Source organism: Falco rusticolus, chromosome 6, assembly GCF_015220075.1.
Source record: "Falco rusticolus isolate bFalRus1 chromosome 6, bFalRus1.pri, whole genome shotgun sequence".
Taxonomy (NCBI): domain Eukaryota; kingdom Metazoa; phylum Chordata; class Aves; order Falconiformes; family Falconidae; genus Falco; species Falco rusticolus.
In genome coordinates this window covers 73,278,089-73,300,091 of record NC_051192.1, presented here as the reverse complement: position 1 = coordinate 73,300,091, position 22,003 = coordinate 73,278,089, and the positions used below count along the sequence as shown (strand labels likewise).

Below are 22,003 nucleotides of genomic sequence, written 5' to 3'. Positions count from 1 at the left end.
ATTATGTATCAAAGGCAGGACGTAACCTATGGAGCCATAAGGAGAGGCTGTAATGACTTGCATTTTCTTCCTTTTAAGTTCTAAAACACCTTGTCTCATTCATTGAAGTACAAGTACAAGGAAGCCCACTTGCATGGGCCTTGAATGCACCAACAACTTAAAGATATAACATGTATGTCCTAAAATTAGACCTGAATATTGTCAATTTAATTTTGGTTTTTATCACTTGGTAAGGTTTTGTTGCCACAATTAGTTTTTTGTGAGTCTTGTATGTGAGAAAGCTACTTATCTTTCGTAACACATTTTGCTGCCTTGTATGATATTCACATTTCTAACAAAAGCACTGAGTCCATAACATTAGTCGCAGAGTCTGATTTGAAGTGGGTTGTATGGTGGGAAAAAGTAATTACGTACGTATTGCCTATGTTCCTTTGAATAGAAAGGATGTAGCTATTTGTTCACACAGGGTAATCCTTGTTTTGCTGTGCTCTTTCTAGCACCTTTCCCAAGTGTAGTCAAGAGTGCTTTTTGTACATCCTGGAGGATCATTAAATGCAGCCACAATTACTAATATCTGTAATTTGAAAGGAGCATGATGGTGAAATATTTTTAAGAATCTCTATGGATCCAAAAGCATGTAGTAAAGGCTAACTTTGGACCAGTACCAAGGGATGAACCATGTTAATACGGCTGTAATTGAGCTTCTGGGTACCTTCCTGGGCTCAGCCAAATGTGGGTGAATATAATACACACTGTTGTATGCTTTGAGTTGCAGAAAGTAATGTACCTTTACTGCACTAACAAGCAACACCTGGACAGTAACAATGTCTTTTGGAATGACTTTACGTACCAGGTCTTAATCGGTGGTTATATGTCAGTATGCTGGTCCTGATATGAAAATTGTGTATTTAATTTTAGTGTAAATATCTCCCTAAAACGGTGAAAACAGAAAGCCATGGCTCTCCAAAATATGACACAAACTACTGCATGAATTACACAGGAGTAAGTGCAAGTAGATTCTGCAATATGTGTAGTACCTTCAGGTGGAGTGTCTCGGGACCGAACCCAGACTTGATAGTAAATTCTTAAATCTGAGAGGAATTACCATTTTGCAAGGTCATTTTTGTAATTTAGACATTAGAATAAGGGAAGAACCACAAGGAGGGTATTGCAGGTTGCACGTATGCATGTTGGAGATGTTAAATATATTAATTCTAAAGTACCTTTTTCCAAGAGAATTTCAGATGCCACTTTTCAGTTGTTCTTTTTCTAATTTCTCTGCCACTTCTTTCTGTCCTTTACCACCCTCCCAGTTTCATGACAAGATAGATCCAACTCTTGAGAGTCTGAAACGCATAGTTGAACGTCTGAGGCAGCCACCTTCAATCTCAGCAGAAGTTGAGAAGATTAAAGAGCAAATCAGTGAAAATAAGAATGTGTCAGTGGATCTGGAAAAACTTCAGCCAGTATATGAGACGCTTAAACAGAGAGGGGAGGAAATGATTGCTCGCTCAGAAGGAGCTGATAAGGATATATCTGCTAAAGGTAGTAGACTGAAGAAAGTTTCATGTACTGGAAATGCAGCAAGCTGCAGCATATAAAAATCTTCATTTCTGATGTCCACTAATCTGGGGATTGTGTTCTCCTGGAGAAGCTGCTAAGGATTTATAAAAGCAAAGCATTCATTTAAAATAATTCATCATGGATATGACCTTTTCTTTATTTTTAAAGGCCATGTTGGTTGTTTCCACTTAACATTATAAGGAGTCCTGTAATGAAACAATTTTAGAGTCTAAATTTCAAAATGTACACATATGTTTCTGCTGTAGAACTGTAGAGAGATTTATGGCCAAGAATTGTTTGCCAAGGTAGTAATCTAGTTCCTTTGTTGTTTAGCTGTTCAAGATAAACTAGACCAAATGGTCCTCATTTGGGAAGACATCCAGACCTTGACTGAGGAAAGGGAGGCCAAATTGCTGGATGTAATGGAACTAGCTGAAAAGTTTTGGTGTGATCATATGGCTCTTGTAGCTACTATTAAAGATACTCAGGACTTCATTCGAGAACTGGAGGGACCTGGAGTTGACCCATCTGTAGTCAAGCAACAGCAAGAAACTGCTGAGGTCAGTAGAAAGTATTCTTTTTTTAAAAATACTTGAAGTATTTTATTTACAGTATGCAGAGAAAAGACAGAATTACTATATAATACCAGAGGAAACTTTTTTTTTAAGAGGCCAAGAGGGATAATCGTATAGAAATCTACTATAATGATATCTAAAGAGCTTACAGTAAATAACATGTATCAGTGCTTAATTGCAATGAACATGCAACATGTGCCTGTCATTATTATTTGCATATCTGTTTATAAACATGCATATAATAAGCATGTCACTGAGGCTTTTAAAAGTTATACATACTTTAGATTCCCCAAATAATACATAACATCTAAATGAAAGGTGTACAGATATATGATGATCTATGAATTATGCTCTAAGCCTGTAATTATTTATGCTGATAGTTAAAGATTTGAAGGTTGAATGATAACCTCTGAAAAAGAAAACGCTCTGATTAAAGAAATGTAATTTACAACTTCCTGTTTATTTTTTCCATCTCATGCAAAACAACAACATAAGGCATTGTTGTAATTTAGACTGATGTCAGTTGTTTTCACTCTGACGCTGCAAAGGGATGCTTGTATTTTAAGCAGGCAGTTGTAAGTTGAAGTAAATTTAAAGAAAACAAAGGTGGAATCCTGTTGTGTTCTATCTTGAAAGTTGTACATAGATTATTAAATTTAGTATTAGCAGTGTTGGATTTTTTTTCTCTTTGTAGGCTGCTAAAGAAGAAATTGATGGACTACAAGAGGAGCTAGAAACGGTTGTGAGCCTTGGCTCTGAACTTCGAGCTGCTTGTGGAGAACCTGACAAACCCATTGTCAACAAGAGTATAGATGAGGTATGGGAAATGCAGATGCATAAATCTGTTCTGTTAGATACTTGTTCAGATGAAATTGGTATATCCTCTCCACCCCCAACAGCTCTTGAAAATAAAAAGTTTTGTGGCAAGTGACGCCCCTGAAGCCTTTGTGGTAAAACAAAGGTTTACCTTTCAGTTAAAGAAATCTTGACTCAGATAAGATTAGAATGTATATACACTTCTGTTTTATTGATTTATGGGGTTAAATTTTTTGTAAAAGACAGATTTTTCTGTAAAAATACTGATTAATATGGTAGATGGCTACTTTTTTCAAAAGTAATGCTAGAGTAAATTTCAGGTATATCTGGTTTATGCCAAGTGAGACATCTTAACTGAGACAATTCTGTTTGGATGACTACAAAGTACTTTTAATTTCTCTAATGTCCAGCAATGTATGTTTCTTTTAAGCTACCTTTATTATAATGATGCAACCTCAAATGACTTAATAATATTTCCTGTATTAACTATAATCCCTATGTTAAAAACGTACTCGGTAATCAGTATTGAAGTTTACAGCTTTTGTAATCCAGAGCCTCTAGTGTATTCTGAAGGAAACTAACTATGCAGTGATAGGGAGAACATGAGTGTTAATATGGGATGAATATGGACTATTCATGCTTAGTTTGTGTTATTCAGAAATGAATAATTAGTGAATGCACATTATACACCAGTAAAATTCTTTTGTCCATTGGAGCAAATTGTACTTACTTGCAGCTGAATTCTGCCTGGGATGCCTTGAACAAAACATGGAAAGAACGGGTGGATAAGCTTGCTGAAGCTATGCAGGCAGCTGTTCAATACCAAGATGGACTGCAGGTAAGATGGTGTGATATACCTAACCCAATCTTGAGTCAATAGGATTTAATGTGATTGTAGTAAAAGATGTCATGCGATTGGGTAAGTGACAAGTAATGTATCGGTTTGATTACAGTGACTATTTTCTTTAGTAGGCAGATACTTTTTTTTCTCAGGTTGGGTTTGGTTTTGTTGAGTTTTTTTGGCATTAAAGAATAAATTTGTTGGGTTGTTTTCTTCATATAGTTGTGCATGTATTGCACTGTTTAGATTCAAAATTAATGTCCCCTTTTATATTGAGATGAGCAAAGGTTTTTTGATATCACACATCCACAGTAATCCTGCTCACTTTTTCTTGTGATAGTCAGTACTTCATATGATAGGCAAGTTGAAGTTGTGACACATTGACGTGATCTGAAAAGAACAGAATACAGGTTCATATACTCGCTTGCTGCTGTTTTCTTTGAGTGGAGGAGAGTCAAAGAACTTCAGTTTTATTCTACCTTTTTTTGTAAGTCAAATATTTCAGTTGGATGTGAACATAGTATTGCTGGACCATTATACTAATTCTTAGTACTTTAGAAGATGATAAACTTTTTAAATCTGTAGGTAAATTTTCCAGCAGTTTTTTAAAGATATCTTGTACATTGTATATACTACAACAGATGAAATTTTAAAAAAACCAAACAAAACCCCCACACCCCCCAAACAAACAAACAACAAGGGGGTTGGACTAGATGACCTTTAAAGTTCCTTTCCAACCAGACTATTCTATGATATTTTCTCTCTGTGTGCTGTATTTTTGGGGTTTTTTTTGTATATTCTTTGCATGCTTTGGCAGAGTGGCATGCCTCATATCTTTTGTCAGTGAGTGTCTAGGAGATTCAAATATCTGAAAAGATTCCAAACATGGTCAGATTTGCAAAACTATTTTTTTTTCTCAGTGGAATTATTGTCTTTCTTGGTTCATTAAATCTTTAAAATTAGAGTTTCACATGACACTGAAGGTAGAACACTCCTCACTAATAATGCAGCATGCCTGTTTTCCAGTGCACCCCCACTATGTATTTTTCTCCAAGTTCTCCTATGTTCATACTGCTCAGAGGTTGACTTCCAGGGTTACATTAGGAACGCTACCATTGGTTTAATGCTTGTATTTCCTGTGGCTGTGCACTGTAGATGCTACAAGCTTGATACTTTGTGAAAGAACTCTTAAGTGCCACCCTATGCTCATTTAAATAGACAGTATGAAAAGTATTGTGGGCAGATGGTTAGTTGCAGCTGCCTCAACCTGTTGAACATGTTGAGGGTAGCTCTCCTTTTCTCAGGGAGCTGTGTAGAGTGGGCAGCTCTGACTGGCTGTCCTAAACTTTTGTCTGTAATGAATCACAGATAATGGGCAGGAGGAAAAGGGCCTAACAAAGGTGGATTTTTTGGCCTGTGCAATTACCCAGATTGATACAGCTGTTCTTAATCTGTAAATAAGAGTATTTTTGAGGTTGTTCTGCATTATATCAAGTTCAAAAGAAGTACCCACAAAGTCCCAGAACTAGGGAGATTTAATTTATTATAATTTGTTATAACTGCATTATCCTATAGTGATTCAGTCAAGCTCAGTTACAGCCCTTTACTACCTAATATGTACGGAACACGTTGTGTTCCATGTTCCTTACACAGATAACGTCCTTCAGAAGAAGTTTGTATGTAATCATCATTTAAAGTTTGTTATCATTAAGCTACTGTCTTCCATTTTCACTCCGAAGGACTGCAGAACAGAGTTTGTCTTGTATTTGCCTTTCAGGGAAGTCATTAAAATTGCTGATTTTACTCAAGACGTACAGTGCTACTCAGCATGAATGGTACTGGCAGAATATTGGTGCTAGTAGAAGCTCAGTCTTGCAGCATGTACATTCTTGTAACTGCTACATGGACTACTTTAATTAGTATTTAATCCCTTGTATTGCAAAGAAACCTAGGTTTTGCAGAAGAAAGCTATTTTCGTTCAAAGAGCACAGCAATATTGTTCTCTGGAGTAAAAAAAACATAACCTGATACTTAACTTAAAACAACTTTCAAACATGACAGTATTTCTCTGCTCACGCTTAAATTTCATACTGTGATTTTCAGGCAATATTTGACTGGGTGGACATTGCTGGCAGCAAGTTAGCATCTATGTCCCCAGTTGGAACAGATCTGGAGACAGTGAAGCAGCAAACTGAGGAACTTAAGGTACGAACTAACAGTTTATTTCATTTACATGTTAATCTGTCTGCATTTTTCTGTGTTGTTTAGTATTTTTCTGTATTTCTCAAGATTCAAAAGTAATCTTCATTTTCAGCTTCTAGTAAAAGAATCTGTGAAAAAATCAAGTAACATTTCATTGCAAACTTTTAGTTTTAAAATGCCTTTAATTTGAAAATCTATTTCAAGTTTTGGTGAGGCTTCACATTGTGAAAATGTTCTGATAGCCCAGAAAATACTTGTAACAGCATTCTGTCTCTTTCAAAGGCTATAAGGTTATTATGTACAGGGTTCTTTTGCTATGACCTTTATGTTTTCTGGTTTCTACTATGAATAGCTTCCTTGAGGCTCTGAGAGAATGCCTCCAAAGCTTCACTTCTGCCGTTATAGGCTTTAGCCAAATGCTCACACAGACCACAATGTTCCCAATACGTGAGTAAGATGAAAATAAAAATTTCAGGCTAACGTAGAAACCTGTCTGTATAGATCTGTGACTGAGTACGACATTGGTAGCTTGTTGTCTTATATATAAAAAACAGGGATGTATAATGATCAGGGAACGTCCTTGGTTTTGTTGCTCACTTGTACATTTTTTTGACTGTGGGCAGATTGTTTATTTTACAATGTAACTTCAAGTGAACCATAATCTTACCTAGTGCAGAACACACAGATGAGTTGTATTCAGACGGCTGCCCAAGTTGTGTGTGCAAGAGAGTGTTCTACTAAAGAATATTTGCTTTTGGCTCTTTTGAAGAATAACTTTACTTGAAGTTTAAGGTATTATATTATCACAACCACAAGAGCTAGAAGTTACTCAAGATATATTCTGGTTTTTTTGCAGACCAGGGAGGTTATTGGAGAATACTTTCCTATTGGTCATCTTTATCATCCTCTGGTTGCAGTTAGCAGTATCTGCTAGAATAGTAAGATGTTGTTGGGTATTTTAGTTAGCTAGGACTGTCTGGATCATCAGTGTCTTACAAGCATTTTGACAAAGCATTGGATAACAAACTCCCATATTTATGAAAGTTGACAGTAATATATTTACAATACATCACTGTACTGTACTATATTCAAGAAGATTATTACTTATGATACATTTGTATTCTTTTTCTATTTACCATAGCAATTTAAGACAGAAGCTTATCAGCAGCAGATAGAAATGGAAAGACTGAACCATCAGGCAGAACTATTGCTGAAGAAGGTCACAGAGGAGAGTGACAAGCACACTGTTCAAGACCCTCTCTCAGAGCTCAAACTAATGTGGGACAGCCTAGAAGAAAAAATTATAAGTAGACAGGTAAATAAACTTGAAGGTGGTGGGCTTTATTCATGACTTAGATTTCAAGAAAAGCTTTTTATTATGCACAATGTTGGTGTAAATGTACATATTTTTTCCTTTTAGTTTGGAAATGGCAGAACTATATTTAATAGAATTTGAATTTTATGATTTATTGAGGGTTTTTTAAATGTTTTTTAAACCATTAGCAATATTTTTTGTCACTGTTCTGTCAGCAGTGCTGTGTCAAATCATTATTATTTCATTTTTGTTATGTGATGACAACTTTAGTAGCAATTGAAAACGTGCTTATATGTGCAAAGGTAATACGAGCTGCTGAACTAAGCGCTTGAAAAAAGATTAACAACCCACAGAACAACAACTTCAATATTAAACTGTTTCAGTGCTCTTTTCCTTAAATTGTCAAAGTGAAAGAGAGATTTAAAGATGCAGTGCTTTGAAATGTATATTTTTTCTAAATTGAATCATTCCACACAAAAAAAAAAAGTTTTTAAAAAGATTATGAACCAACTTGCATTTATATTGACACCATGCTTTAAGTGATGAAAAACTAGTATCAGATCTCTGATGAGAGTACCTTCAAACTTAGCTCTGCTTTGGTTACGTGGGTTTTTCGAAGGTCAGGAATTTAAGCCTGGAATGTAAAGCTTTACAGGGGAATTGCTAACTCAGCTCTAACTATAAAGCACTTGCTTGTGTTGGATAACTGTTTCTCCCTGATTTTTCTGCTATCAGAGGCACGGACTCTGCTCTGGATTATGGTGACTAATGGTAATATAAGACAATTCAATAGCATTGTGAAACCATTTTATTGTTAATTTTATTTTTACTATAGCACAAGCTGGAAGGTGCCTTGTTAGCCTTGGGGCAGTTCCAGCATGCCCTGGATGAGTTACTGACATGGCTGGCGCATACAGAAGACTTGCTGAATGAACAGAAACCTGTGGGCGGAGACCCCAAGGCTATTGAAATTGAACTTGCCAAACATCATGTATGTAATTATAATGAATATTAACTGAAATGTTCTTTTGATGTTTATATTACTGATGAGTCTTGTAGTAAAATGTAGCACTCAATAAGTAATTCTCTGTAGAGATTTTCAAGATGCAGATATAGCTAAAATGCAGGCTTGGAATAACTGATGTCTTTACTCTGACTCTTCCATATTGCTTCCTTCCTTCCTTACATATGCCATGCAAGTGGCATAGGATTGGGCCAAAAAAGAGCAGCTTACCCTTGTCTCCACCTTGATTCAGCTTCATTTGAGCCAGGGAACTCGGAAGTTATTGAACCTGCTGCTCTCCCTCAAGCAATAAACTCCTTGATTAGTTCTCTTTAGGCCAGGTCTCAAAAAATGCACATCACTGATGCACATCTTTCATTCTTCTTCCTTCCTTCTCAGAAAAGAGTGATCTGTTGTTCGGAATTCTGCAAAATTACATCTCAGTTGGGTCCAACTAATGTGGAGAATACTTTAAAAATCTTGGCAAACTTTAGGGGTATCCATGTCCCCATCTTTTTGTTACATACAATGTAGGGTTAACTTTTTACTTTTAGTTCTAGTATTTTTACTGAGTATTGTGACTTTGGAGCCTATGGAAGACTGCTTCCATTGTGCCTTTGTTTTGAAGAGTATCTTCCAGGAGCAAGAGATCTTCCCTACCTCTTTGTGTGACTGTGCTGTTCATGATGATACGTTCTTTCTAGGCCTGAAGACTTCAGTCTAACATAAGTCCTCTTCTTTCCTTTCAATCTGCCATTTAGTTTTTTGCCTGCATGTGATGTGAAAAGTATTTTGGAGCTCATTTTGTTTTTAGAGAAATGATTGAAATTGACAGTACACAGATAATTAAGGTATTTTCATTGTCTGTCTTAATGCAACTATGCAGCTTCTGAAGCCTTTTGTGTGGTCAGTTGGAACTTGAGGAGAGTACAATATCTACATGTCTTATGTGACTACGGTTATAAACTGGCCCTTTAAAAAAATAAAATACAAATGTGGCTTCTGCTCCATGAACCCTTTATATAGTTAGCAAACGGAAGTGTTTTACCACTGAAGAAGCTTCCAGACATCATTTATGTCTGTGCTGAAGGAGTTCAGCAAACACATTAAGGAATCTACTTCCTTTTCAAAAACAGAGTTTACAGGTTAGAAAGTTCACGCAGTAGTGCATCCTGTGGTAGCCTGTAAAAACATCTGTCCCTTGAATAATTTTGGAAAGAATAGACCTTGTTCTTAGTGAGCCTTAGCAGGAAGGAAGGGATGAGATGCATATGCTTCTGTGAATATCCCTTTTTTTCACCCTCTTAGGAAAATATAATAATGAGTCTCTTCCAGTTCTTGGAAGAATTAAGGCAAATGTGATGCGCAATTTGTATACAAGGGCTACTTGTTACTTGCTGTTTCATCAAGTGGTCTGTATAGTTTATTTCAAGGTTTTTGTATTTAGCTTTATTTTTTTTCCATATGCTAGCATTTTAAGGGAGGTGAGTTTGAACCAGACCCCAATGAAAAACAGAGGTCATAAACTTCAATTTCTTACATGGGCTTCACCATTCCTTTCCCAACCATTTTGCATATTCTCTTTTTCTCTTCTTTTTTTTTTTGTTTTTAAAGCATTTTTAAATATATTTTTTTTTTTAAATCTTTGAAAACAGCATCCATTTCCCAAATGTACTTTTTGCCTTGTATGGTTTTGCTGTCGTTGGTGATAACAGGTTGTCAGCCAGATGGAGGTGGTCTTCTGTTGTTAGTATTACAATAATTCCCCAGCTTTTAGCACAGCTGAAGTGTCCTGGTAGCCTGACATAACAGGAAGTGAATTGTAGACCTGAAATGCATGAAAAGGCATGGTGGCAGTCAGATTGTTGTCTGGCACAGCAGGCTCATAGTATTCTTGTCATCTCTCTCCTTTATTCTTAGACTACTGCTCCACAAGCAATTGGCACCACAGTATATAACAGTGTTCACACCTTACCCTCAAAACCGAAGAAAAATGCTGTTAAAGGAAAGTATGTAGTAAATTAAGGAAAGTGAAGAAATAACTCTTCACTAGAAACCTTTTATAATTTCAGAAAATATGTATTCAGAAGGAATATATTATTTTTTCCAGGATATGAAAATAAAATCAGCATTTTGGCAGAATGGTATGTTACTGCTTTTGATTGAAGAGACCTTGGTTATTAGCTTTAACTGCTAATACCTGTGCTGATGTTAAACTATTGCCTTGTCACTGGATTAGAACTAGCTCAGTCACTGTGATTGCTTTCATTCAATAACTTATCAACATGGCCAGTCATAAATGCTGTGTTACAATTGCAGGTGCTACAAAATGATGTTTTAGCTCATCAATCTACTGTGGAAGCAGTTAAGAAAGCAGGAAATGACCTGATTGAATCAAGTGCTGTTGAAGAAGCAAGTAATTTACGGAGCAAGTTGGAACTCCTGAATCAGCGCTGGCAAAACGTGTTGGAAAAAACAGAACAAAGGAAACAGCAGCTGGACAGTGCCTTGATCCAGGTGAATAGGAAATGATCAAATAAAGAGATAACTCAGAAAGTGTCTTTTTACATGAAATACATTGATACATGTATTAGAACTTGGCCTAAATCATAACCATAATGCAGACACTCCTGAATTTGGAGAAAGTTTGAATCTAGCTGTATCTTCCACAGCTGGCCACTCTCTTCTATAGTGCTGAATCAAGACTTCAGCTTTTGGCCTACATATTTTTCAAGAGTGACATTTCTGTGTAGGTATATTATTCAAGGAAAACATTGATCTTATGGTTGCTCATTTAGCCTGTTTTCAAGATTTCCATGTTTTTTATTTTTGTCATTTAGATTGGGTTGAGCTAGTTTAAATTTTGGTTTGGGCTTTATCTTTCCTTTTTTTTTTTTCCTTTTGTTTCCTTTGATTATTGCAAATATCTGATTAAATCTTGCCAGTATACTTATGCATCTGAGTACTATTAGAATGGAGAACATTTAACTAAGCTCTAAAATGATACGGTATAATTTAGGCACAAGGTTTCCATGGTGAAGTTGAAGATATGCAGCAATGGCTGACAGACACTGAACGTCAGCTGTTGGCATCAAAACCTGTTGGAGGCTTACCAGAAACAGCAAGAGAGCAGCTTAATACCCATATGGTAAGTATCAGTATTAGAATGCTTTGCAAATTGCATTCCAGGACTAACTATCTTTCAAGAGTGTTTATGGTGAACACAGAGCATGTTCTATATATCACAATGTCTGTACAGTATCTTAAAAAATTGTAATAGCCTTCAAAACAACACTGTTATTTTCAGTGTAGAAAAAGTAGTCATTTGTGAGATGCTCAAAGCTGAACCATTAATAGTGCTGAGACAGAAATAAAAGAACCTTTGCGTCCTCATTCTCAGGAAGAATAACAGAGTGTTTGCAGATCTTGCGGTGATCCCTATTCTTTTCCCTTCTGTCCCCATAACTATGGTTATGCTTTTTCTTGGATATGAAGATGAATGTAAAAGTGATCCGCATTCATTGGACCTTGACTTAAGAGACTTGATCCTTTACTCTTTATTTAACCAAAGCTGACATTAAAGTCATCGTTAGCATAGATGTAATAAAGACTACTGGCTTATGTAAAGACTCTGCTTTAACTAGAAAGGGCAAGCTGATCGGGATTATTCTCTTCCTTCTCTTTATTTCTCTTTAAGAAATGTTCTATGGGTTTCTTTACCTCCATAGAACAGTAGAGCTTAAAAAACAACACATAAACTTGATCTCTTACCTCAGAGGAAGGTGGTTCGTAGTGTTCCATTTATGTAGGATCATGCTGTCCTGTTAGGCCAGGGTATAAGCCCAAACCCAGTGATCTAAACGGCCATTCTGGCTCGGGTACAACAGTAATGTTTACTGAACTGTCCTTGAACTCAAATATGCCTGACACCATTTCCATTAGAACGCTGCATTGCCAAAGCTTTAAAAATCTAATCTTACTTTGGAATGATGCTAAAGGTGAATGATGCCTACCAACATGGGGCACTTTTTCCCTCCAAAATTTACTGGTAACTATTTTTGAGAAGGAAAAGAATTTACAGTTTAAAAATCAGTTATGACAGGAAACTTAGACAAAATACAGAAACAACCTTGTGGTTTTGAACCCCCCCATCCTTCTCTTTTTGTCTTGAAAGAAAAAAAAAAAAAAGGCAAACCCCCTCTCTTTTGCCCCCTGTTTCTGTGAGGGTGGGGAATAATCATGATTCTGTGAGAGTCAGTGGAGTTTTTTCAATTTTTCATCCTGGACTTAAAGTCAGATCCAGACCAAAAAAATTTCCCTGAAAAATGTCAAGGTTTTCTTTGATACATTCCTTTACTATGATTTTTTCTGTACTTATTGTACTTACAGATTGATTAGTTAAAGTATCTTTAAACTGAATTTAATATTACAGTTGGAACAAACATGAAAGTGTCCCCAGTAATATGTACTCTACATGTACAATCATTTCCCAGCTGTATGTGTACATTTTAACAGATTCTTACTATGCTGTGGGTCATTATAAAGCTGCAGGCATTGACGACTTAACTCTCAGTGTATATAACTTGAAAAATAAGACTTGATTTCAGTTTAGTTAAACCATGGTGCATCTGTGCAGATATGTGTAAATGCTCTTTTGTTGTTGGTTGGGTTGTTAGTTTTTGGTTTTGTTTTGGGTTTTTTTTGGGGGGGGAACAGCTGAAATGTTGACACTGCCTATCATGTTGAGTACTATTTATCGCAAGTTTCAAATCCAAACTTGCCACTAAGTGATATAAACCATGCTAATTTTTGACATGAAACCAAAGAAGAAAGTTTTGAACTGTATTTTGTTTTGTTTCTCATTGGAAATTATGTCATGAACTGTCTTCTTGAGTATAAGGTCTGTTTCTACAGATACAAATAAAAGAGCCCTCAACCATAATCAGTTCACAAGTGGATTTGAGACTGGGCAGCACTTCCAGCTAAGGCAGCTCCAGGAAAACAAAAGATATGAAGAGACATTACAGGACACCAGCAGGAAAGGGGCTTAAAAAGAGGCTTCTCTGGCTGTCCCATTGCTGCTCAGAATGTCCCTCTCCTTTTCTTTAAACAATCATTTTTCTCAGCTCCTCCTTGAAAATAACTAATTGCTCCTGTCATCTTAAAGAATGTGACTGTACTGCAGAATTAACCACCGTGGTGAGCCTCTGTCTTAGACTGAGCCCAGCCCCAGTGTTTGGGACCTCTCCTGCCTTGCCATGTGCTGTGCTGTGCTCGGCTCCCTGTGTTTACTTCTGAGGGGTTCTTGTGCTGCAGTAAAATAAGATGCTTGGGGGAGTTATGGAAACCAGAAATACTGTAGGGAGGTTCAGAGCGTAGGAGGCAGCAGGCTGGGTGACACTACTTTTCATAGTACTGAGGAAGAAAGCAAGGGAGCTTTCTGTCCTGTTAAAATCTTAGCTCATGGTTGAACCTGCTTCTTACTTTGCCCTCCTCTGTGATCAGAACACACAACCCTGTGTGTACAGTATCTCTTAACCCAAAGAAAATGTCGGGTTTGTCTCTTGTTCTGGGAATCAGTGGAAAAAGTTCTTTCCCTCCTATTTGCAAGCCACTTACTGCTCATCTTGAATACGTTCCTCATTTGGCAGTCTGCAGCAACTTTGTTGGTACGTTTTGGACAGTCTGTTACAAATACTGAACATGCCCTTTTGAGTCAGAGGGATGCATGGGATCTCCCAGTCTCTTGCCACCTCATCTTTAACATGGTTAGAAAAGAACAGTACAATAGTTAGCAAGTAAAGCGGTACCATTATTCATCCAGCTTTCTTTGTCTGTGTAAAATGTGTAAAGTGCTCTTGCCTAGGTAGTGAAGGAAGACACAGACAAAACAAAAGAGTCAATGTACAATAAAGCAGCCCTCCCAAGTTGACCCACCCACTTCTGAAAGTGTATCGTATAGGTCTGGGCTTTCACCACAATGTGTAATGCTGACACTTTTTGTGTTTCAGCTACAGATGGACTTTAAACCAATCAAGTTGTAGCAAATCTTGTGCAGTAGGTGCATAGTACTTTCTTTGCCAAGCTTTGGATCTTGGAGAAGACATCTGACAGACAATACAAGTTCTCATTTCCTGAAGAATCGGGCCCTTTCTTTGCTCATTTGGCTTTTTATGAATTACATATGTTTCCTTTATTAGTCTTAATCATACCTGCTAAATGTTGGGGGAGGAATATATACTATACTAGCATTTGTAAAGAATATTGAATTTCTACCTGACTTATTTTTTTGATGCTTGCTTTATTTAGGAACTTTGTGCTGCCTTTGAAGCCAAAGAGGAGACATATAGGTGTCTAATGCAGAAAGGCCAGCAGATGCTTGCAAGATGCCCAGAATCTGCTGAAACAAACGTTGAGCAGGACATAAATAACTTAAAAGAAAAATGGGAATCAGTACAAACAAAGCTCAGTGAAAGAAAAGTATGTGTTTTTACATAAAAATAGAAATGTAAATCATGTATTTAAGGAAGTTAATGTTCCCTGCTTTTATGCATGCATACTTGCTTTATCCTTTAGGTTTAATTCAGTTGTAGAGACAGTTACGCAGAATTAATTGGTATGTTTAGAAAGTACTGGGAAATGGGATTCAAGAAATTGATTATCCATAATCTGGAGGGGGGATGGGTGAGAATGGCACAAGCCCGTTCTATAGAAATATGTTAACTGATATTGATAATGTTCATTTGGGAGGAAGAGGGCTTTTCTGGTTTTTATTACAGTAATTCTAGACATGAGAGAGTGAGTAAATTTATTTGATCATTCAAATTTATCTCCTTCTCGGTACAGAATTGTTGCATTAATTTTCCTAGCTTTTATCTATTTTTTACTTCGAATTCCCAAACACTTGGCCTTTTGCCACTTACTTCAAGTGACTGCCTTCTGTTCTAACATAGATCAATAGCATGATTTCACTGATACACAACATACGTTTTCTTGTTATTAATTTCATTTTGCTTTCATTCCTTCACGAAGTATGGTCCATTTGTTCTACCTTAATCAGACAATGAAAAATGTCAGTAACTACGAACAGGGGAACACTCTGTTCCTGATATGTATAAAGCACAAATATTTCAGTTACAACTTAGTTATATTTTAAAGTAAGAAAGCTGGTGTCTCTTAAGGTAACTGTGTAATTTAAGAGTGTCAAACTAATTAATACCCAATACAAGCACCTTCTTGCAGGAAGCTGTAAGGTTGGTGTGCTCAGCTAGGCCAGCAATATGTTTGTTTGAAAATGTCTGACTGTTGTCTCATGATCAACAAAAATTCTGTATCCAAAATCAGTCTCTGTTCAGGCAACCAAAATGACAATTGGGCTTTATTTAAAAAAAAGTGGTCTAGGCAAACTTGTTATTTGTTTAGTGCAAGAGAATAGATTTGATTACCTCTCTAAGGCTCTTTCAAGTGCGCTGCCACCTTAGATTTCTGAGATTCTACTGGGTTTGTATTAAAATTGATAAATCCATATGCCCCATTAGGATTCAGTAGTAGATGTTCTAATGTGGAAAATCTTATCTTGATACTAGATGCTGTATTTTCTAGTCACCTATCATATGTAATTTTACTGTTCCTCTTCTATCCATCTCCTTTAATAGGCTCAAATGTAGGCTGTTAATTTAAAGCTCAGAAACTTTTGAGTTGGAAAAATGTTTTGAAATGTTAAACAAAATGCTAAACTGAAATGGTTTCTCCAAAATGCTGAACTAAAATGGTTTACTTGGCTGAAGCTCTGCACAATATCAGCTGCTATTAAAGTATGACCTATCTTTACAGACCAAACTGGAAGAAGCCCTCAATTTAGCAATGGAGTTCCACAATTCACTTCAAGATTTCATCAATTGGCTTACTCAGGCTGAGCAAACTCTAACTGCAGCTTCTCGGCCAAGTCTTATCTTGGACACTGTCTTGTTTCAAATTGACGAACACAAGGTATGTAAAGAAACAGATGTGTAATGTTTTTCTCCCACTCTATGGAGGTACTTCAGCAATGTCCAAATGAACGCTGTAATGCTGGCACTCAGAGGAACATTGGTTTTGTTTTAAAATTGCATTTTATAGTCTTTCTTGCTACATCGTTCTTTATCAGACTGGGGTTTTTTTCAGTGTTTACCCAGTGCTTGAACAACATATTCAGAGTAATTTTCTCCTTTTTTTCCAAGGTTTTTGCCACAGAAGTGAATTCGCATCGAGATCAGATCATAGAGCTGGACAAAACTGGAACCCATTTGAAATATTTCAGCCAGAAACAGGATGTTGTCCTTATTAAGAATCTGCTGATTAGTGTACAGAGTCGATGGGAAAAAGTAGTTCAGCGCTTAGTTGAAAGGGGAAGAGCTTTGGATGATGCAAGGAAAAGAGCCAAACAGGTAATCGGACAACAGCTGTTGTACAGCTCTTTGAACTTAGCTGTAATTACATCCAGACTCTTGAAGTATATGGTGCTTTAAAGCACTTGCACTAAACCCAGACTTCCTTGAAACAGACACTATTGAGTTAGTGGAGCAATTTCTGTGATTCAGTCATAAAGCACTTCATTTGGGAGGCGAAAGCATCATTTTCAGCTCGAGCAGTAACTTCTGTCTGCAATACAGCATAATCTGAAAGAAAAAAGTTACAGTATGGCTTCCAGATGTGTATTAGTGCCATCTGTCCTCAAAAAAAAGTTTCACAATCAACCCCTTATATTTTAAAGAATGTGATGAACCCCTTTCACTAATCTGTGGGAGTTTTCCTTAGTATTTTATTCCTGGGTTTATGTTCTGCCCTGATTAATACCACTTCCTCAGTCTCTTACGTTAGTTACTAGACCAATATCCTCTGTGTAGTAAGACACCTCTGTTTGTTTCCTTAAAAACCTGGAGAGTGTTTTTTACACAATTTGCCTCACCAGGGGCTGTTAGTGTTTTTTTCCTTAGATTCATGCTCCCCTGACTGAGGAACATGAATGATAACATTAAAAATGTGAGTGGAATGTAATCTGTTTAAACATCAATAGGAAATTCTAGCTTCTTTTTATGCAAGTGAACATGTCCATTCAAGATTTGGAAATGTTCACACCCAAACCACATTTCCATGTTCACTGCTACCACCACTCAGATTGTAGAGTAAGAACTTCTCTGAGCAATAAATTAGCCCATAAAGCAAATCAAATGTTACTTACTTCCCAGTAGTTTCTCTTGTGCATTCATGCACACAGCAGTTCTGCAGTGGGATAGATTTAATCTCTATATCCATTTACAGGGCTGAATGCAATCAGTTATAAATTCAGGGTAACAAGTCAAGGTGTCAAGGCCTGATCCACGGTGTTGAATGATAGGGTCCAGGAGCTTTAAGAGGTTTCTGAACTAGTTTCTTGTGCTTTCATGTGTAGGTAGCCCAGGCAAGAATTTTCAACAGAGGTGCAGAGAAAGAACTAACCAGCTTAGAAACACTCAATCCCAAAGGGATGCCACTTTGCAAAAGCTGGTTGAATCTTTAGTCTTTCCGTGCTTCCTTCCCTGCAGCACTTTTTGTTGAGACAGGAAGGAAGATCAAGAATCTGTTTCTTGCCCATCAAGATAGCATTTGATACAATGAGAACATTTATTAGCATCGCAGGCAAAATCTTGGGCAGTCATCCAGACAGGAGTTTTTCCCAGTGATTTACTGCTGTTGTCCCATGCAATAGCTAAGTCCTCTTCTTGCTGTATTTACTATTCCTTACTGAAAATGTAGTAATTTAAATGACCAATATATCAACAGAAGTTACCAATATGTCTCTGAAAGATAAATACTATGTGTGCAGATCATGTACATAAAAGGTTGCTAATTTACATGGGAGAGGTGAAGCTGAGTCCAGTGGGCACATGGTTGGGCTAGTCCTCTTTGAGAGACCAGGGAGAAAAGCACACCAAATCTTTCCAGAGTCTGCCAAGTACTTGTTTGGCCTATAGGGAATTCATTGGGGTTTAACATTTTCGGACTGTTTTATGAACCAGTGAATTTTAAAATCCATGTAAATCTCACTTCCCTGCAGTTCCATGAAGCCTGGCACAAACTTATGGAATGGCTGGAAGAGTCAGAGAAATCTTTGGACTCAGATCTTGAAATTGCAAATGACCCTGACAAAATAAAGATGCAGCTCGCACAGCATAAGGTGAGTCATGAGTGATAAATGCAAAGCACCCGGTGGGTGTAGGTAAGTCTATCAGCCTTGTACTGTTCAATTAGCAAAGGGATAGATTTATAGCCTCGCTGCAATGAAGTACTTACTTGCATTAGGTGAAATGATGGGGGGTTACAGGTGGGGAGTGGAAAAAAAACTTCTCACAGTACCTGATCTGTGAGGAAATGGTTAACTATGAAGAGGAAGGATATACAGCAGCACAGAAATTTAAAAAAATAACACTATCTCTGAAGAGGTTTTCTTACAGGCTTTTTTCAGTTCTTGAACTACAAATTCACCATCCCATTACGTGGATTGGGACTTTGCTCTTAATGCTACAGGACCACCTCATCCTGTATACATTATCCACTACAAGAAGAATAATCTTGTAGTTTGATTGGCAGTTGCTTTTTATGTCAGTGGAAATACTAATTAAATCCTCTAGAAAGTACAGTGACACCATTAGTAGCAAAGCTTGTTTCTCTTCATGGGATTCAGAATTCCAGGACCAGCTTCCATAAACCCAGCTACTATAGGTGAAAATGTAAAAATTCCCCTGATTGACCTGGCTTTTCAAACAAATAATGATAATTCAAAAGCTCTGTGGTCCCATCAGACACAAAGCAAAAGGAAAGACAGAAGTCTTTACTTCATTTTTACTTTTGTAAAGAGCCTAGAATAATATATTTCTAAGGATCAAGTGGGTAAGTGGTAGAGTCCTCAAGAGACAGACTGTGTGTCAAGATTTATCTTGGTGCAGTTTCATCAGAGACAGAGTACTGAAAGATCATTCATTTTTCTACATTTTGGCATATATTTTCTTCTACTTTTCATATCAGTTTTATTGTTCTCCATATACTCCTACTTTTCATTCTGCACAATATCCCCAAGGGTTTGCATATCTAATTTTTCCCTCTCAGTGTAGCTTCTGATGATTGCTTTTACCTCCGACAAGCTTTGCCATGTATGTTAATGATTGGTTACTGCATCAGTCTACTGAATATTTTTATCATCTCTCACTCTGCATCATGATTTAAGTATTTTTTATCAACCAGGAAAATATCCTTTAATATGTTGAAAGTTGGCTGTTGATTAAGCAAAAGGTTTTACCTATGTTTGCTGTTAAAACTTTTAGATAAAGCCTACATTAACATTCTGATATGCTAACTCTGCAATTTCAGTTTTTTCTGGGATTGCTGCTCTTGCCAGAATTTAAAGTCAGCGATGGGAATTGGGGAGAGGGGGGAAACTTGCTGTTAAGATAGTCTGTCTTGTCTTCTGACTCCCATCATGTCTTAATCCTTTCAGTCCTCTTTTTTCTTTATATAAAGTTCAAACTTTTCATGAGTACAGTCAACATGTTGTGACTTTGCTTTGAGGTCCTTTCAGGACTCTACTCTGTGCTCCTCCCCTCTTCTGAAATGTTAAACTTGATAATCCTGCTTACTTTTTATACCTGCAGTAGTATGTTTTGTGAGCTCAAGCTTCCTCACATGGATTGGCAGACTCCTCATTTCCGTCAGTGGTGTGTTTACTCCAGCTTCTTTTTGTATAAAATGCCTGTAGAGAACAGCTACTTGAGTTGCTTGAATCTCATTTCTCATTAAGGAATGGGGCACAGGGACATTAGGATTGAAACTGGCGATTTGGAGGAAGAAGATGACTGTGTGTGAGAGAGGGGGGTTTATGAACTTTGTGACTTTAAACTTGTGTGTGTGTCCCCGCAAGAAATCAACTCAATTGTTTTTTAATGAGCTGTCAAACCTTCCAATGCGGCAATGTCCTTCCTCGTATTTTGAGTCTTTTCCTTCCACTCCCCCATATACCCTGTGTGCCTGTCTTTGTCTTTTCTGTCCAGCCTTGAAGGTTTCCTTGCTCCTCTTAGTTAACAATTTTGCTATCTGAATTGAATGTCTGCTGTAAGCAGTAAGTTGGACATGCTCTTTGCCAGTTGTTACTGCCAAAAAAAAAAAAAAAAAAAAGTCTCTGAAAGAGAAAAGCTAAGATAATGTGTTTTCTCTCTTACTTGTATCTAGTGTGTTGCCAGGGACTTTTGGGGGTTATTCATGGTTTGTTTATCAGCAGTTTTCCCTCATTTTTAGAAGTCAGGAATGGAAAAACCCATACTAGGTCACCCAATCCATTCCTGTGCTAATGCCGAATGTTCCTTACAGTACACTTGTATGAACCTGGCTAATTTTATCTGTATGTTCCCATCTTCCTTAGAAGGAGGGTAGGTAGATGAACAAAATCTCAGTAATTAACTTACCTCTATGCTCCTGGCAGCTTAACCCAGAATCTACTCTTAGTTACACCTCTGTGAAATCAGGTGAAAGTAGATATGGTGTAGTGTCTCTAGTCTCTCAAAGGATGAATTGATTGCAAGCTTTTGTTCACCCTTGAATCTGTTTTTCCTGTATGATCCTTCTCTGGCAGCAATTTCGTTGTGTTTCCTCGTGCAAACCAAGTAACACTTGGTGCATGTAGTACTACAGCAGTTAACAAACCCCATCAAATAAAAAGAGCACAGACATATTGTTTGTATTGAAGGAACTTTTATAAGAAGCTGGTTATTTTCATTTTGAAAATTATTTTTGTTGTACCTTGACAGTGGTGTTTATATTCTTTCTTAAAGTGTGTTTCCTTGTTTAATGTGAGGAAAATGAAAGGACAGTAAGGAAATACTAACTTGCAAAACAAATGTTGCTGTTTTTTTGGGGGTTTTGGCTGATGAATTTTGATTCTCAGTTCTCTCTGGATCCTGAAATAACCTTGAAGTAAGGCCAGTACAGTGCAAAATACCAATCAAGTTTTAAAAAAGGAACCTTGAATCACCCTAGGTAAAGTAGTCACATGGTGTAACCCAATGCCTACCTCCTGCTTAAGACAGCTCCATTCCACCTGAGCTTTCCCTGACATGCATTCACATCTAAAACCAGCAGATGACTATATGGACACATGGGAAAGTTGGTGGAAGAGTTGTGAGCTACTGTGGCACAGGTTGGTGCAGGCAAGCTGGGGACAGCTTGCCAGTCAGCGGTGAGGAGCCGTGGACGTGCCAGCAGTGACCCTGAGGAATCCTTGCAATCTTCATGTGCCTGAGGAGTTACTATGAGTTCTAAGCAGTGATCATTTGCTTGTTGCATGTGATGATACTGAACATTGCTGTGAGAACCAGATGAAAATTTGTTTCAGCAAACACTGAGCAAAACCTATTTTGGCCTAGTGTTTCCTTGTGAGAAAAAAAAAGAATATTTGATTCTGTATATGAGTTTCCTAGAACAAACTTGTGATTATTTTTTTTTGTAACTGATTTCCTGCTAGCAGTTCATGAAGGTGTAACATAAAATGCTTTAAGCATTGCTAGGATTTAAAAGGTTCTGTGTTGGTTTGCTTTTGTCTTTTGGCCGTATTCTTTTATTTAATTATTTACTCTGTCAGTCTGTCAACTCCTCTGTGGCATCAGATGAGCTGTGTCTCTGTG

At 37.2% G+C, this 22,003-nt stretch overlaps 1 protein-coding gene across 7 annotated transcripts in view; it reads left to right on the top strand.

Annotated features, from left to right (window-relative positions):
* DST (dystonin) overlaps positions 1-22,003 on the top strand; it is a 268,181-nt gene that overhangs the window by 219,592 nt on the left and 26,586 nt on the right. For all 7 annotated transcript variants that reach the window (XM_037393117.1, XM_037393114.1, XM_037393116.1 and 4 more), the window contains 13 exons: positions 1,314-1,545; positions 1,897-2,123; positions 2,833-2,955; positions 3,691-3,792; positions 5,899-6,000; positions 7,139-7,312; positions 8,148-8,303; positions 10,635-10,832; positions 11,335-11,463; positions 14,625-14,795; positions 16,149-16,304; positions 16,535-16,741; positions 18,391-18,510. In XM_037393117.1, the coding sequence (XP_037249014.1) occupies positions 1,314-1,545; positions 1,897-2,123; positions 2,833-2,955; positions 3,691-3,792; positions 5,899-6,000; positions 7,139-7,312; positions 8,148-8,303; positions 10,635-10,832; positions 11,335-11,463; positions 14,625-14,795; positions 16,149-16,304; positions 16,535-16,741; positions 18,391-18,510 (2,097 nt within the window). The remainder of the gene's footprint in view (positions 1-1,313; positions 1,546-1,896; positions 2,124-2,832; positions 2,956-3,690; positions 3,793-5,898; positions 6,001-7,138; positions 7,313-8,147; positions 8,304-10,634; positions 10,833-11,334; positions 11,464-14,624; positions 14,796-16,148; positions 16,305-16,534; positions 16,742-18,390; positions 18,511-22,003) is intronic.